Raw genomic sequence first — 18,303 nt, forward strand, 5'->3', positions numbered from 1 at the left:
AGAGAGTGATCAGGATCTCTGCATAGAACTGTAATTACTGGCACTGTGCAAATGGAGGTTAGCTGTCTAACCTATTGCAGAATTTATTTCGCTATTTTAGGGTACTATAATGAAATATTACAAAACCTTTCACTGAATCTAATGTGGTAGAAATGGCAGTGTTCATGCACAGCTGTAAAATGGCGAGGCCTGATGGTTTTTTCTTATTTCATATTTTATGAGTTAATGTGTGCTTTTACCTGTTGTTTGATATGTTCTGTGATAGCAAGTGTTTAATGCACTTTTGATGTCATATTTTTATCTTATACCTAAAACAATTTTATGTCAACCTTATGGCATGATTTTTATTGGATTAAATTATAAAAATGCTTGCAAAGATTAAATTTCAGTAATAAACCAAAGCAGTTTATAACATTAGAAAATTAGCTTGAAAACATTGCACTAGATATAGCCAATTAAAAAATAATTTTAAAAGTCTTTGGATGCTTTTGTTTAAATAAAATTACCAATGATACTTTCAAGTGAATGGGGTCGTAAAGGTTACTAAGATCACATTAAGGCCAGTTAAAACACCGTCACGGGGTTTATGACTATATCACTACTTGGGCAATTAGTTCCCTTATGCTATTGGGTTCATTTTATTCAATTTATTATGTTAATTATGTTATCTGCATTTATATTTACACAAAATACCTGTGGAAAAAATAACTATTTTCAATTGAAAAAAAGAACAAACCTTGTTATTTGCTTCTTTGTAGATATTAGCTTTTTAAGAGATCATGGGAGATAGTGTATTATGTTGAAGCAAAAATATACTATGTCTTGGAAAGAAGTTGGGTAAATATTCAGCTCCTGATTTGTTGTCACTGCTTTGGCTGCACATCTGTAGGAAGGTATAGGACATGGCTAGGCAAGTCCCAACAGGAGGAGTCAGCTCTGAACTCTACCATGGGCCTCCTGGTAGTCAAACAGAAAAGAAGCATATCTATTTTCATTTCAAAGGACACTGCTGACCATCAGCCACTCATGCCACAGGAAATCTTGAACCTCCGTGCATGCACAACTGAAAGCAGAGGTCTGAGACGTGCTGAAGGACTGGTGATCGCACATCTGGCTGTCTGCTCCATCGCTGGACCCACCAAAGTTGGGTCAGTGACTCACTGAAGAGGGGCTACAGATGTAGTTCAGATCAGGCCCTCAGTTTTGTACCAGGGAGGGCTTTTGTACAAACAGCCACCCATTCATTTGAAGTGGTTGGGGACCCCATGGAGGTAGCTAAGGGAAGATAAGTGGGTTACTTATTTCACTTTATTTTGCTTCATTTTGATATGTCACTATGTTTAATTACTTATTATTCTAATGTATTTTTGATTGCATTTACATACTGTTATTTTTAAATTTTTCTGAAGAAGTATTTATTGTTTTAATTATTTAAATCTACTTTGTTTTTTTCTTAAATGTCTCTGACTAACAGATCCATTTGAAAACTATTACAAATCCTGCTACAGCCTTGACAGCTGGTGAGTGCCATTGGGATGCTCCATTGGTAGAGAATGTGAATGTACTGCCTGAGATCAACTAGCTGCTTGAGCCAGTCCACTTCACTGGACACCCAGCAGGTGAGGCATCACAGATCATTCAACTCCCTATGTCCAATAATGCAAGTGTGGGAGGGCAGGGATTGCAGGCAGTGTGTCCTGGGCAGCAGAGTGGGTCCAGAATTTTATTCCTAAAGTGAGGCTTCCAGCATTACATCTTCTGTATTGCTGTTGTCAAAATAACCCTACTTTTGAAGGTGTTATTTTTCTATCATTTTAAAATCTCACAGCATCGTTTACTTTTCTCTGGCTCCCTTAGAACTATTCCTGACTGGGTGAAGACACGCACCATTGTTGTACCCTCCAGCACACACTACAGTTGTTATGGTAGGTGTACATATGAACCAGTCACAGACAAAGCGAGGAGAAATGGTAATTAAGGTGTAAACATATGGGGTATGCAGTGGTGGTGGTGAGTGGATAACTTGCTGGCCTAATAATCCAGAGGCCTGGACTAACAATCTAGAAATTGGAGTCTAAATCTCACCAAGGCAGTTATAGAATGTGAATCAATTAATAACCTAGAATTTACAATCAGAAGTCATTAGTGAGGAGGACCAGAGTACTACCTTGTTGACATAAAACCCGTAATACCTCTAATAATCTACCTCAAAAAATCACTAATACCTCTCTGGAGGAAATCTTCCATCTTTATCAGGTCTGGTCCTGTATGTGACTCCAGACTCTCAATGTGGTAGGGCAATTAGGAATGGGCAATAAATTCTGGCCTTGTCAGTGATTGCCAGATCTGAAAGTGATTAAATAGAGAAAAAATATCCCACTGTGTAAGTAAATCTTTCCCGATCAGCAAGACTTTCAATGGCATGGCACAAGATTATCATTGTCTGGCATGCTGAACAAAACTTAATATCCTGAACATGCCAAAACATCCTTTGATTGTATATCTGTGCTTTAATAGGAGAGTATTGGTTAAATTCATTTTACCTATTTTGCTTATGATGCCAGTGTGGTGGTGGATGTGCTCCGAAACACACAGTCCAGTACCCTGCTGGTTGGGACTTCTGCTGGAAGTGAGTGTATTCCAAGCCCTTAATAGTGAGGCTCCGCTGTTTTTCTTTTAATGAAGGCACAAAAGATGCTTTAATCAGCATGGTGCCTCAATATGTGCCTAAAACTTTGACACAAATATTCTTTTTTGTGCATTAATTACACATAAAAAGCAAAATTCAACTGTTTTGAAATATTTGTGCCCACTTCTGGCAGAAGTCCCACCTATCTGGATACTGAACTGGGCAATTCAGAGTACACCCACTCTAACACAGGTTTCATTTGTCTGTATCCTGGACATGATGATGTCATCAATGTGAGCAAGCTTGTTTTCATTATTTAGTGACAGAAATTGGATGAGAAGGTCATGATCTTCATAATTAACTCATAATAAAGCCTGGAATATATTTCTCTGGAAGCAGTGAGCTATCTGTGATTTAAAATATTCCTTCAGAAGATATTATTTTTATGTTCAAGAACCTCGCCGATGAATTTTTTTTATGAATAATTGGTGTTGATTGGCTTCTGTAAAGATTAAAGCTTCTGTGGACTGGTTGGTGTAGTTCACAGGTCCCTTGAGCTGTGGACATGATGGCTGCTCTGATCACTTGGGTTTCAGGCCACCTGCAATCATAGAGCACCATCCACCCCTTTTCATGGTAAGGGATATCTCCCCAGGAAACCAATGAATCTTTACACCCCCAGTTCCTGATTCCACTGCAAACTTTATGAAGCAAAAAACTGTTGGAGGAACTCAGCAGATCACATAGCATTTGGTGGAGAGAAATGGACAGTTTGACGTTTCTATTTGAGACCGTTCTTCTGGAATGAGCACCCCTTTCTTTCTAATCTTCATGGCAGCCTTTATTGACTGTGCAATGTGTAGGCTGGCTTTAAACAATTTTAAAAGGAGAGCATTTCCTTATGTGTGATATCCCAATTTTGTAGTATTTTGTGACTTCTGTGGTACTTTGTGACTTATGTTTCGGCATTAAAGCTAAATACAGCACCAACTTGTGACATCAAGAATGTGCAAGGTCCAATTTCTAGACAATGCTTCTTGCTACTATTATGTCATTCAATACCATGAAAGAGAATTGGACAAGGAAGACCTATTGACCTCACCTTCCAATAACATTTGAAGAAATATGGAACAAGAAAAATATGCTATCTTAGCCAATCAATCATAATTAACCTTTAGGATGAGAAGGATCTGTTTACAGTAATAAGTTTCTGATGCTTAAAAGAAATCAAGCAAAAGTACATTATTAATCAAAATGTGAAACCTCTGAGTAAGGAGTTATGAAGATTCTCAGGGAAACTCCAGGATATTACTCCCACCTTAGAGTCTATATTTTGCGACCCAGAGCAGTTGTGCTTCACATGTGACATTTTTGCACTCCCAACAATAAATAATCATGGTATTCCAAGGAATAATTGACAACTGTTCATTGCATTTGTTATTATCAGCCCATTTTAATCAAATATTTAACTAGGGTGTTTTTTCAAAAGAAAGCATTAGGTATTGTAAGACCACATCTGATAAGTTGCTACAAATCTACAGACAAGGAAAAAACCTTCAGTTTCCTGTTTCAGTTTAGTTTTAATTTCACACTTGTGATTGCTAAATCCATGAATTTATGTTAAGTTGAGTAACCATCATGCATTTACTTCATTTATGTCTTTCAGCACCATGAAGCCCAGATGATGTGCTGGTCTAATGTGCTTTTCTTCAATATAAAGAAATTAATTTGGTTAGCATCCTTTCAATATTTTTGGTCCCTTAAATCATTACTAAAAAGTGAAAATCAAAATCTCAAAACCTAATCTACTGCATCAATCTGATTATAAAGGTAGAAACTCAAATGTAAATAAGAATTTCATATATATGCGTCAAAAGGTATACAAGAATCAAAATACATCTGAACACACAATTAGCCTTTGCTAGCAGTTTGGACATTGGTTAGATATCTGCAATATTTTCTAACTTTTTCCCATTTCTTTCATTTACAGATATGGTTGCCCATCAATAGTGTGCTTAACATTCTCATGTTTCTCGAATCATCAAACATTGTATCCTCTAAGAAGCTTTAAATGATATGAAAATTGTACACCCAGGACAAACACTTGTGGAATTCTAATACTCTTCAAGGTTAAGCTTGCCCACAAGTCTGCACCTATGGTACATTATAAATAGTAGTGGTGATTATATTGATTTTTTAAAAGGGTCATGGTAACAAAATGCCATTGGCAAAGAAGTCCTCAGGGGATTTCTACTTCACCCACAGTCCCTTAAGAAGAAGGACAAAGGCAATTGAGAAAAGGCAAATTTGAAGATTTTTTGCAGTGAAGATGTGTAATTCCTTTCAAGTGAGAATATGGTCATGGCCTGCTTTTTCTGTGCAATTTAACTGGAAACAATGAAGCTAGCACAAAATATAATGCCCAGCAAAAATTAGGTTTCTATGGTCTTCTAGGCCATTTGGGGATATTTACTCAACTCTTCAATCAAAACAGCATAACAGCATTAGTTTAAAAAGTTATTAGGAAAAAAGTAGTCACAGTCGAAAAATCTGACCATGTCTCCAGATTGATTTAATCATCCTTGGAAACCTTCACTAATGATACTCATTTACAGGCCTTTAAGAAGGCTCTAAAAATTAAACTGATTCTTTGATGGAAAACACATAAAGGTAGGCTTTCAAAGTTTATGAATGAACAATATTATGTTGTTAATACAATGGCTGTTATATGCTGATCCAATCAGGAAAAGGTTCTATATTTTTTAAAGCCATTTCAATTGTTTTTAAACACTTCTCAAAACTAGTGCAATGTAGGTCAGTTTCCATCCAGATAATTGGAAGTGGAAACTTTCCCCATTCCATTTGGCCAAAGTGGAAACTTTCCCCATTCCGTTTAACTCCAAGAACTTGATGAACTACCTCCTAAATGCTAGCAGAACTGAAACCACAATTCTGATTAATCAAGCCAAATGGGTGTTCAGCCAAGAGTCTTCCAACCAATTACTCAGTCAGGGGCCTTAATTTTGCTCAGCATGCACCTGTCCGAAGTTGGTACATTTTCTGAATGCTGACTAATTCAAGCAAGCTGCAATATGAAAACAAAACTTGGCCCAAAACACATCTAACCAGCTGGTGTGCTGAGTTACCTTGAAATATATTTAAATCATACTGAGTACACATTTCTGTATGTGCAAATATCTTTAAATGCATTTAATAGAAAACCTATTTAATAATGTACATTCAGTAACCCGATCTTTAGCATTACAGGATCATATTTGCGCACTTTATTAAGAGGCACTTTTTTGGCAAATGAATATTTCCACTGATGAATTTTCAATTTTCTAGAGTCTTTGCATTTTAAAAGTTTTACTTTGAGCGCACAACACGATAAGGTGTACTTAAATAATAGATGTACAAGGATCAGCAGATACACAAGGCTCACTTTTGTGCATAATTTTAAGATACACAAATATTTGACAGCAAAGTAGAACATATTTATTGAAGTAGCAATCAGGAAAAACAACTTATCTGTCTGTTATGAAGTCATATATTGGGAAAATTTTGATTATTAATTAACTTTAGCACAACTGTTATTCAGTTGATCTTTAAAATGTGTGGCAGGGCTTGGTATGACTGCACCACCAGCAGCAGTTGAGAGCTGTGGAGTCCTTGTGCAATATTATACTGTAAGGAAATTGAAAGCTTGCTTTCACGTTGGTGTCCCTTGGGCGCTAGGATGTCAGCTGTCGCTAGAGTAAATGCCAGTGACCATTTACTTTGCCTGCTGTGCTGTTTGGATTGAACAGTTGAGTGACTATCCCCTCAAATGGCTTATATGGCTTTCAAACAGTTGTAACTGTTGATATGGAACAAATTGAAAGCAAAGAGAATGTACTGAAAATGAATGCATTGATTATTAGTGCATTGGCTTGACTGTACTGTTGCTCAGCAAAGTGCAATGCTTAATTGAGCATGAGATCTTACCCATTTAGTAATAGGGAATTGTAGAAGTCAAATAATGTTGAACAGAAATATTTAATCTTAATATATTTCCCATATTTTACATATTGTCAAGTTATACATTTAATATCCTATCCAACTAGTCTATGTTGAAGCTTATACTCTGCATGATTCTGTGCCCATTTCTTCTGTCACACAGTGTATCTTTATACTCTTATTTTTTCTCATGTGCTCTCTAGTTACATTTAAGAAACATCTTAGCTATTTACCAGAACCAGTTCTTCAGGCACCATGTTTGACATTCTAACAATTCTCTGTGAAGAACAATTCCCCCTGTATGCCTGCTAGATTTATTAGTACCTATTGAAGCCTAGTTTTTGAATCCCTCACAATGTTATACTTTGAGAAGTTAGGCTGATGATCAATTGCTTCCAGGTATTTGGCAGTGGTTTCTACATTGTGTGCAAAAGTATGTAAGAGAAGAAATCTGGGGTAATTTATATGTCATTTCTGTGGCGCCTTATTGCCAACAAGGCTAATACTGGTGACACATTGTAAGCTCTCACTGTTATAAGTATGACCATATTATCTTCTGGCACAGTTGTTTGGTATGCTATTTCTTTATACCTTTACTACAATTTGAGGGGAAATGCTGCAGTTCTGCATGGAACTCTTGGCATTTCTCCATGTAATTGCCACCATGTTCTGGACTTCCACTTATTTCTAACATTTCTCACAACATAGAAAGAGACTACTTGTCCCATCAAGTCCATGCCAGCCCTTCAGCCCATTCCCCCCACTTACTTTCCTCTAACTTATGCTCTCTCACATGCTTAACTATCTGCTTCATTGTTGCATCACTGTGTTTGCAAATGACATCCAAACTTGCTCACTGCTCTTCGTAGCTATTTCCCGACTGGACACTAATGCTGGAATACAGTGCTGGAGAGTGGAATTGTAGCAGTTTCCCAGCGTGTACACTGGAGAACCTGCCCAGAAATTATGTACTAATTAGGTACCATGTGCTTGAAGGGGTGCAGAGAAAGTTTACAAGGATTTTGCCAGGACTTGAGGACCTGAGTTATATGGAAAGGTTGAATAGAACATAGAACATTACAGCACAGTACAGGCCCTTCAGCCCACAATGTTGTGCTGACATTTTATCCTGCTCTATGATCTATCTAACCCTTCCCTCCCACATAGCCCTCCATTTCTCTATCATTCATGTGCCTATCTGAGAGTCTCTTAAATGTCCCTAATGTATCTGCCTCCACCACCTCTGCCTCCAGTGCGTTCCATGCACCCACCACTCTCTGTGTAAAAAAACTTTCCTCTGACATCCCCCCCTATACCCTTCTCCAATCACGTTAAAATTATGCCCCCTCATTTTAGCCATTTTCGCCCTGGAAAAAAGTCTCTGACTGTCTACTCAATCTATGCCTCTTATCATCTTGTACACCTCTATCAAGTCACCTCTCATCCTCCTTCTCTCCGAAGAGAAAAGCCCTAGCTCACTCAACCTATCCTCATAAGACATGCTCTCCAATCCAGGCAGCATCCTTGTAAATCTCCTCTGCACCCTCTCTAAAGCTTCCACATCCTTCCTATAATGAGGCAACCGGAACTGAACACAGAGTCTAACCAGAGTTTTATAGAGCTGCAACATTAATTCACAGCTCTTGAGCTCAATACCCCAACTAATGAAAGCCAACACACCATACGCCTTCTTAACAACCCTATCAACCTGCATGGCAACCTTGAGGGATCTATGGACATGGACCCCAAGATCCCTCTGTTCCTCCACACTGCTAAGAGTCCTGTCATTAACCTTGTATTCTGCCTTCAAATTTGATCTTCCAAAGTGTATGACTTCATACTTTTCCGGGTTGAACTCCATTTGGCACTTCTTAGCCCAGCTCTGCATCCTATCAAGGTCTGTTGTAACCTTGAGCCACCTTCTACACCATCCACACCACCACCAACCTTAGTGTCATCTGCAAACTTACTAACCCACCCTTACACATCCTCATCCAAGTCATTCATAAAAATTGCAAAGAGCAGGGGTCCCAGAACAGGTTAGGACTTTATTCCCTGGAGCGCAGGAGAATGAGAGGAGATCTTATTGAGGTATACAAAATTATGAGGGGTATAGATAGGGTAAGACTAGAACTGGAGGACATGGGTGTAGGGTGAAAGTGAAATATGTAAGGGGAATCTGAGGGGAAACTTCTCCACTCAGAGAGTGGTGTGAGTGTGGAATGAGCTGCCAGCAGAAGTGGTAGATGTGGGTTCAATTGTAATATTTAAGAGCAGTTTGGATAGGTACATGGATGGGAGGGGTTTGGATGGATATGGTCTGGGTGCAGATAGATGGGACTAGGCAGAAGATCAGGTCAACGTGGACTAGATGGGCCGAAGGACCTGTTTATGTGCTGTACTCCTCTATGACTCTACTCTGTGTTGCACCTGACGTAACAATATTATCATTCCTTTCAGTAGAGAGGAATGAGTGTAAGATAATTTATATGTTTTTACATCCATGTATGTTTGTTGAATTTATTCCAATGTTTTTAAGTGTAATTAACTTTTCTTAAGTGTGTTAGTTTATGTTTGATTTTACACATTGAAATATATTTGATGGTGTGACTTTAATAGTTTTTCAGTGTTAGTGACCAGATGGTGAAATTAAATCCAGAGGCATTGCTTTAAGGTGAGGAGTATAATGATTAGACGGGATCTAAGGAAATGCTGGTAAATAGGACTGTATAGATGGGCACTTGAAGTCCAGCATGGATATGGTGGGCTGAAAAGCCAGTTTTCTGTGCTGTATGTCTCTATGACTCTACGACACTAATAGCTTTTTCCAATAGCAAAATACTACAGAAAAATGAAAGCTGAAATAAGAACAGAATATGTTTAATAGGCCGGGCAGCATCTGTGGTGTAAAAAAATGAAGCTAATATTTCAGATTGATGACCTTCCATAAGACCTAGGAAAAGTTAAAAATAAACCAAGTTTTAAGTTGCAGAGAGAGGAATGGGGAAGGTCCGTGATGGTGTAGAGACCAGGAGAGATCAAATGACATAAGAGATTGTGGTGCTGGTTGAAAGACAGTGATGAAGGCAAGCGAGTAACACAAGGATTAGCTGGGAGAGGTGAAATTTGAACCTAACAGAAGAGGTAAGGAAACTTTTTAAAGATTCGTCAACTAGCTCAGCCAACTGTCAAGGTTTTATCAGCAGGGCTTGTTGTGCACAAGGCTCTGCTCATATACAAGATTTTACTAACCAATAATCAGACTGGCGCTTACTAGCAAGTTGACAATGAGGATGCATTTACTAAGTAGGTCATGTGGCTTACTACTTGGGTGGATATTCTGGGCTATTACCTTTATTCTTAGCTCTATTGAACATTATCAAGTAATACATTAGACAGAAAAGCACACCCAGCTGAATTATTAAGCATTATGAAAAACTCAAGCTGCATTGTTGCTCATGAAGAAATGTAAAAAATACTTGAATAACGAAGGCTGCTTAGATGTTACACATGTAAAACAGGAGTAAGGTAAGCATTTCCTCCAGGGTGAAATCATTTTCACAATCTAAGAATGATTCATTTTTCAGTAACTACTTTTCAACAAAACAAATTTGAAGATAATATTAAAGCATTTCCATTCTAATCCAATATTGTAAAAATTAGCAAGAAATTAAGTTATAATATTGTGAAAGATGTTGACATTTTGAATGCAAAAATATGTATATTTTCAGGTATTATTTGTTAAAAGAGAGATACCCCATGGGAGATTTTCATGTAAAGCATCAACTGTATTAATGCAGATAGATTTTGTTAATCACAGTATATTTACAGAAGTTTTGGAATGGTCACTATCACCCCTGTACGTCCTGACTTACATTGGCTTTAAGTCTGCACATGCTTCAGTATTAAGGTTCAATATTTGTTCTGAAGGCCTTCCGTGGCCTTTCCCCTGATACTATCAACACATGGGAGAATGAACTATTACTCAGCACATTGAATGCTGTGGATACTACTGGATCTTCAGCAGCTGACCTGTGCTTTCGACCAGGATATGGTGCAGGGAATGAGAACAAAAAAATATTTTGTCAATATAGTGATAGATGAAAATAAACCGAAGATCTTAAGTTAGAACAGTAAAGATACTTATATAAGGTATGTAAGCCACCAAATTAAAAACATATACACTTACATGGAGGTCCAAGTGCACCCAGATTAAGTATTGTACAGTCATGTACAAAATTCCAACAATCACCATGGAAATAGTTACCACATGTACTGACTATGCAAATGCATTGAAAAAGCCTTTACAAGGTTTGCACACATTAGAACGAGAGCAATTATAACTTTGGTGTGCCTTAAACCCAATTTTAGGGGAGCAGTCCTTTGCTGAACATGTATAACATTTTTATTTCCTGCATTAACCAGCTCTGTGATTGAACTTTTCAATTTAATGGAATTTCAGCCAAATTTTGGGCGGTCAGTGTTGTATATATTCACTAGGAACTGGATCGAATCATGCCCTAACTCATTTAATTACGAGTCTTAAAATATATAGATAGTTTTAGATAGAAATAAAACTGTTGTCCAGAATGGATCAGGAGTCAGAGCAAAAAACACTGCATGTTAATTCCACATCTCTTGTTCTAGCTTCTGGGTTGTATCTTGTTTGCATCTTGTATTGAGTTATGATAATATGACCCTTGCTTTATCAAGTAGCCATGAAACTACTATACCTTGTAATATCTGGTGATTTTCCAACTCAGCGCACATTGAGACTGTGCCAATCACAACATTAATTAAACTGACACAACTATATTTGGTATTAGGTAGCCAATGGACCTACTTAGTCATTTACTTGCCCTGTTTCATGATTTTAGAGTGTGCAGTAGGAATGGGGATTGAAAATGCAACATCTTTAATCTATGACAGTCTTTCCTGAACTCTGTTTAATCTTAAATAGGTACCTTATTTCAATTCTGTCAGTGCTATAGTATTTATATATGATAAAAACACAAGGAAGACAAAGAAAGAAAAGTCATATGTCACAATGAACTAAATTGAGTTGAAGAACCAAAACTTTAAAACTCTTGTAAATGCTATAAAATGTACACACTCAGGGTGGTGCCTCTCAGACTGAATTTGTATTGCGCTCCTTGGGAACTCCAAATGGTTTAAGATAGCCTGTTGGGGATCTCACACCTTAGGGCTTCAGGAGATTTGGCAGTCTTCTAAACACTGACTAAGGCTGCTTTTATATTACTATTTTTCACTGGTGCCCACCCAAGATCATATTTATCAAAGTGACAATCTAAATGTACATGATTTAGTCCCCCTTTCCATGTTTTATGCTTTTGATTATTACCTGTGGGTAATTTTGTATAGAGGTTACTTAAAATTGCTTAAAAGTTTTTACTCTTCAAGTATTGAATAAAAAATCTCTCCAGAGTTTTTACTCATTATCAGAGTAAAATATCAGGGTTAGACCACATTGATGGTGTTCTATTGCAGATGCCAGCTTCTAGACTTCTTAAAACCATCAGTTTCAAAGATTTAAGTCTTGTTAGCAAGGGTGACTGAAAGATATCAATAAACACACTGATATCTCACTTTGGCCGAAAATAAAGAAGGGGGATTATATGTGTCAATTGCATTGGAGGAGATCCTGCAACTGGCAGTGTGAAGGAGATAAATTAATGCACAGATGCAGAATGATGTCATAACTGAAGAACTCTTGAGTTAACAAGTGAACAGTATCTCCTGATAATCATTCAGCTATCTTACACTGCTAAGCCCAGTAACTCCTCCCATCCTTTTCTCCCTTCCATCTTAAGTAAAGTTATTAAAACAAGTTGACAACCTGAAAAACAAAATGGATGTTGTATTTTTGAAAGAGGAACTGATGACATAACTCGCTCTCCGGACGACTAGGCTGATTAGGAGACAGTATCGCTTTCCCAATTTCATCAAAAACTTTAATGACTGACCGGTTTCACATAAACTTTGCCATACAAGATTGGTAGTGAGCTGTTGCCAGTTGCATCTAAGAAGCTGCAATGCATAAACATCTTTAACAGTAAAGGAAGAGACCAAGGGAGCACAAAGCTCGAAGACACCATCTGTTGAATTGGGTAATCTTTTTTTTCTGAGCACTTTTATCACTTTCTTTGTTCATTTAATTTTCATTGGAAGTGCTGAATGCAAGTGAAACTAAACTAAAATATGCACAAATGCCATTTTGACTTATAACACTTAATCTAATGTTCCAAATTGAAAGTTTTCTTACAATGTCTGAAATAATCTTGCCTTTGAAATAAAGTGCAATTGAATGAAAAGAAGCAGAACTCTGATACAGTATAGAAAAGATGTCTGTCATTTATGGCTAATGTATGAAAGACATGTACAGGAGAAATACATGTGCATCTGCAAATATTATGAACGTATTTCACAGCTGCTAGGGAAATATTCAATTCCAACTATTTTTTAATGTTTATATCATTCTAGCTTAACACTGGTTAGACAATTTCAGTCAATTGAACGTGACAGGCATTTTAATTGAGATGTAAATTGTAGTGAGAAATTTAATTTTGCTTATTGAAATTTTATTGAAATTCCTTGTTTATGAGTTGGAAGCTATATTCCTCCAAATATTTAGTTTGGCTTGGTTTCTTTGATCCTCAAGCACTTTTACAGCTGTGACCATTATGACAAGTGCATGGTGAGGGTGATCACTAGTGAACCCAAGAATGCAATTTATTGTTTGAAAACTTTAGAACACATAAGACATCAGAGGCCACATGTATGAAGTAAACTACATTACTTGGTATGGCTGCAATAATTGAAAATATAAAGACTGGATTCTCTCTTTTTAAAATATAATTGCTGTATCAATCTTTCATCTACTTCTCTTTTCAAGCTGATGTTTATGGTTGTCTACATCCTTCATTGTACAGAGGCAGATATGTGTAACCTCAGTCATTCTGTACACTACCATAACCAGAGAAAGCATTAATTATTTGTACTATTCAAATCAGAATGAAAGTCATCTGATTTTTTAAAGTAATTAATAACATGGATAGGTCTGAGTAGCAGTAAAATAATATTGCCAGAATCCAATCTCAGGATTTATTCAGGAATGATTATTGATAAGTTACAATTCGATTCATACAAACGATTTGATATCTGATTTGGTCTTTATACTTCGACCGGCAGGGATTATAAAATAGTGTCTCGTCAGATGTAATGTTAATTTTTATTCAATGAAGACGGCAGTTAATCATCCACTCTCATATGTGATATCCCAAATCTTCATTTCATATCGAAAACATATAAGAAGCTTAAATAAATTACGTTCACCTTCAAGAGAAATGGCACAAGCAGAAGAGGACCTAACGACTGATCTCCCGAATCTCCCGTGTGAACTTTCCACTCCCAAATAAAATTGGGATAACTTGTCTGCCTGTTTGTGGGTCTGATTTAAAATATTCTAAAGAAATACTCGGCGCAAACAGCGAAGGAATACATCGCGAATTTGAACAAATTAAGATTAACAAATAACACTGATTACAAAAATTAACAAGTAAACCTGAAGTCAATTAACTATCGCCGTGAATCGGAAAGACGAGCTGCAAACAAACCCCTTTTTGGACTTTTTTTTACTAAAGAAATCGATTCACCTCACTTTATTCCCGAATACTATTTCACGTTTTCCCTTTAAAATCAAGGTCAGTCAAGATTCTATTTAATATCTACTCTAAAGCAACCCGATAAAGAACCTCCTCCCGACGCATAAGCATCCCAGAGACACAGTTTGCCTTACCTGAATCTGCGTAAAAGGCCCGAATTTTCCAGTGATGTTTCGGATTCGACCGGAATTTGGGTCTCTGCTAAAACAATAAAAATGGTCAGCACTTGGTTCAAACATAAATGTGAAATACCATGAAATATTCTGTAGCATCAACTCGTGTTTCCAGTGAGCTCATTTCGCAGGTAGAAATGAACTAAGTTGCTGTTCGATTTTAAAAATCAAAGGTTCGATTTTTAGCACTTATTCAGTAAATTCCTCTTGTATGTCGTTGCTGCAGTCACTTTTATATCAAATGATATATTTTAACTAGGACGAGATATATGCAGGGACGATATGTGTGTGTGTGTGTAGCAAACGTTTTTAGGTGGAAGTAAATCTCTTTTAGTTTAGAGAAGTGAAATGAGTTTTCAACAGAACTGCCCATTATCGGGAAAAGGATCTGCGGGTATTTCGTCGGATTCTCAGCTTCAATCATTGAATATTGCCCATGGGTCCTTTTTTTTTATTCGTTTCGTCGCGATTTCGTAAATGTATTTTCGTTTCCTGATTTTTCTCCGCTCAAAAGGTTACAAGCTCTTTTCTCTCCCGAGATGAAAGTTCTAGGCAACAAACACTTAAAACAGAATCATAACTGTTCCCTCCCTAAAATTAAGATTGATGGTTGAACAACGGAGCAGTCAACTCGTTAGATTCGTATGTTGTTGCCCCCTAGTTCCCATGTAAGGAGAGTTCGAACAATAAGGAAATGGCAGCAATAATCCAAACGAATTTTACCGCCCACGTGCATAACAAACCATTTTCTTCAGCCGATTACATATATTAATTGGTTGCACAGATCCCAGTTTGCGTCGCCCATGTTCCAAGCAGAAACGGCAGAAAAAGCACCAGCATGTTTCATCTGTTTTGGTGACACCACACGAGGAAGTTAACAATTCATCCACCCTGTCATTAACTCCAAATACAAATCGGTCCAACCAAACTCCCTGCAAAAACCTGGCCATCAGATTTCAATACTTTTCTGATAACCAATCATTTTTACACCCTTTTCATTCCAAAATTGGTGTCGAGAAACGATATCCGAATGCTGACAGACACCACCAGATCATTTTCAGCTATCATTGCATTGTATATTACGATGCAGTACACACACATTTTTGAGAAAATGTTCCATGAAGACTTGTATTACATGATCATGTGTCCAACATTTGACATCAAAGAACCTATGTAACGAGTTCGATCGTTTAGAAATGTACTAAGGACTCCTCTCATTTAGCAAAATCTGAAAAAATAAAGTTATGTGTTCAGCGCAATTTGCAAACAAAATTTACAATGATACTGAAGTTTCTGAAATTGTACCTAATCGAAATATGCTCAATTCTGTCCAAGTATTTTAAAATTTCAATTCTTAAATGCTATTAATCAGATTTAAATAAAACATCTATTGTAACTGTCCGTTGTCTTATGGCTTAAAAATAATACTTTATGCAGTATTGTTTTTTGCCTTGTGCTGTAAAAATGCAGTCCTTTGAACACAATATGCGATCTTGTACTTGTGCGCCTTGCTTTCGGTGCTCCACCAGCGCTGTGCACTTTACACAAACTCTAATTAAATTGCATTGTCGTTTATTGCTGGATTTTAGGAATGCGTACCTTCAATGTATACAATTACGTTGTTATTTCAAAATACTGTAAAAATAAAACAATTTTATGAAAGTTGTCACGTACTTCGTTGTAGGTTTAAATTTATACCTCCTCGGAATCCTTTATACTCTTCCTAAACAATTAATCAGAGTATTTTAAAACCAGCTTCCCTTTAATCGGAGGCACAAAATGAAGAATAATAAGACCTTCACTTCTTTAAACAAAATATTTAAATTACCTGTAATAGATTAATAGTGTAAAATATAAATGACAATTCATTAAAGCCAAAGGTAATAAATGAGTCCTTCTGGCAACACGTTAATTAGAAATAAGAACCCGTTAATTGTATATTACGTATTTCAGAAGGCAAAATTTGAATTACTTTATGAGGAATATCGTCCATTATCATTAACTTTTCTACTTCAGAGTTGGGACCTGGCAAGTTACAGATTCGCAATGTTTTAAGAGCGTTGCTGTATAACATAGCAACGCATGTCTTACGTGGATAAATTATGCTTTCTATTAAACATATTGAAATTAAAATAACGATTTTCCTATGTCAATTCTATGGCATTCGATTTCAGCGAAATAGAAAATAACCGAACATGCATTTTAGCGTAAATGTGCAAAATAAATGCGTCAACGAGAAATCAATTAGAAAGCTTTTCTCTGAACGGCCGATTCGCACATCCACCCGGGCTGCATTAATAGAGAACCAAATGAAGTTCCCTTTATCTCAATACCGAGGAATTGTTTTGGTTAGTTTCAGAAATAATTAGGACCTGCCTCCTGTTTTGATAGAACCAACTCCTGGAGCAGTCTAGGACGCGACTGACCTTAATTTCAGTCGCCTAAAAATAACTCGTTCTTAGTTAGATCTGTCTCGGGTTATAATTACTTCTTGTTTTGTTTTTCTGCGCGAATCTCTCATTGCTTCCAATCTGTTTTAATCATCTGTATTGGTATTCTGCATTTTATTTCAAACATGCTATTTTATCTTGTTTGCATTTCTTACTTTATCAGTGTGACCACATGGCGAACCACGCCAAGCTTCACAGGTTGAGCCGAGGTATGCACTGAATATCTATAATCTGAGAATGTGGAATGTTGATTCTTGGGGAAATCTAGCTATCTCTTACAGAATGATATCAGCTCTACAGATCTGATTTAATCTTGGTCAGGTTTGATCCCGGTCTGTAACAAATAACGCAAAACAGGAAGTAACCAAGTTTAACTCTTTTAAAAAAATCGATAAAACGACGCAAGAAATGATTTACTCTCCTTATTTGCTTATCAGAGTCGTGTTTGCTTCTCTATGATGTTAACCCCTCTGGAATAGAGTTTGCGAACTTTTTGTCTGTGGCAGCGCAGACAAACCAGCGAGTTTCTGTGTGATTTATGCACGGTGCGAAATGAGCCGGAGTCTCAGAATATAGCAATAACCAGGCTAGCTGCAGAGCCACGGCCAAGAAACTAATCTCTTCCTAATAACTATTTCAATTGACAGCAAACAAAATACTTCTGCGAAGAACAACATCTTAAAAAAACCATAAAGGGACAGAAGAAAATAACAACCAGTGAATGGATCTGAGCTCGGAATCCTTGCCCTCCTTACATCCCCAAACGCTGGACATTGAAATACAAGGTTTTGTATGACACTATTTTGAAATGTGTTTTTTTCCTGCAGTGATCACGCGTTGATTCACCTTAAATCCAAGAGATTTGCAACACCAGTACAAACGCACATGGTTCATGTCCTCGTTTACATGATCAGGAATAAGCTCTGGACTCACCATTCATATGAGTCTGTTGAAGCGTTGGTATCCTTGAAGAGCACTGTTCCACATTAGTTAAAATAACATCAAAAAACATAACCGTTGTTATTGCACCAGGTTGGGTTTAGTGCTGAATCGGGATTCAATCGGAGGTTCGTTCGGCTGCTCAGGGTCGGCAGCTGTCTCCCTGTCTGACATATGACGTCAGCCCTCCCCACCCATGGGACATGACTCGGTTCCCAGTTAGCACACGTTTTGCAAGGAAAGCTGGATGCCATTTTTTTTTGGTAAGGGGCAGGATTGCTCGGTTATAACCGAGAGAGTATCAGTACAATTCAAGCGTTTGGTAAACACTTCTTCAGAGCCGACCACCGTCCGTGGGTTGGATACAAACTAGGTTTAATGAAAATTTCCACACTCCGCCCACATCCTTCATGAGAACTATTGCAGTGATATCC

The 18,303-nt window shown here is 37.2% G+C and overlaps 1 protein-coding gene across 2 annotated transcripts in view; it reads right to left on the reverse strand.

Annotated features, from left to right (window-relative positions):
• Positions 1 to 18,017, reverse strand: part of pitx1 (paired-like homeodomain 1) — a 41,796-nt gene extending 23,779 nt beyond the window's left edge. The window contains exons 1-2 of one of the 2 annotated variants that reach the window (XM_052014041.1): positions 17,864 to 18,017; positions 14,442 to 14,505 (exon numbers count right to left, since the gene is read on the reverse strand). In XM_052014041.1, the coding sequence (XP_051870001.1) occupies positions 14,442 to 14,505; positions 17,864 to 17,866 (67 nt within the window). In that variant the 5' untranslated portion in view covers positions 17,867 to 18,017. Of the gene's footprint in view, positions 1 to 14,441; positions 14,509 to 17,863 lie in introns of both variants that reach the window. The other variant, XM_052014040.1, reaches the window with a different exon arrangement.
• Positions 18,018 to 18,303: the final 286 nt, after the last annotated feature.

The sequence above is a fragment of the Pristis pectinata genome, chromosome 4, assembly GCF_009764475.1.
Source record: "Pristis pectinata isolate sPriPec2 chromosome 4, sPriPec2.1.pri, whole genome shotgun sequence".
NCBI classification, from domain to species: domain Eukaryota; kingdom Metazoa; phylum Chordata; class Chondrichthyes; order Rhinopristiformes; family Pristidae; genus Pristis; species Pristis pectinata.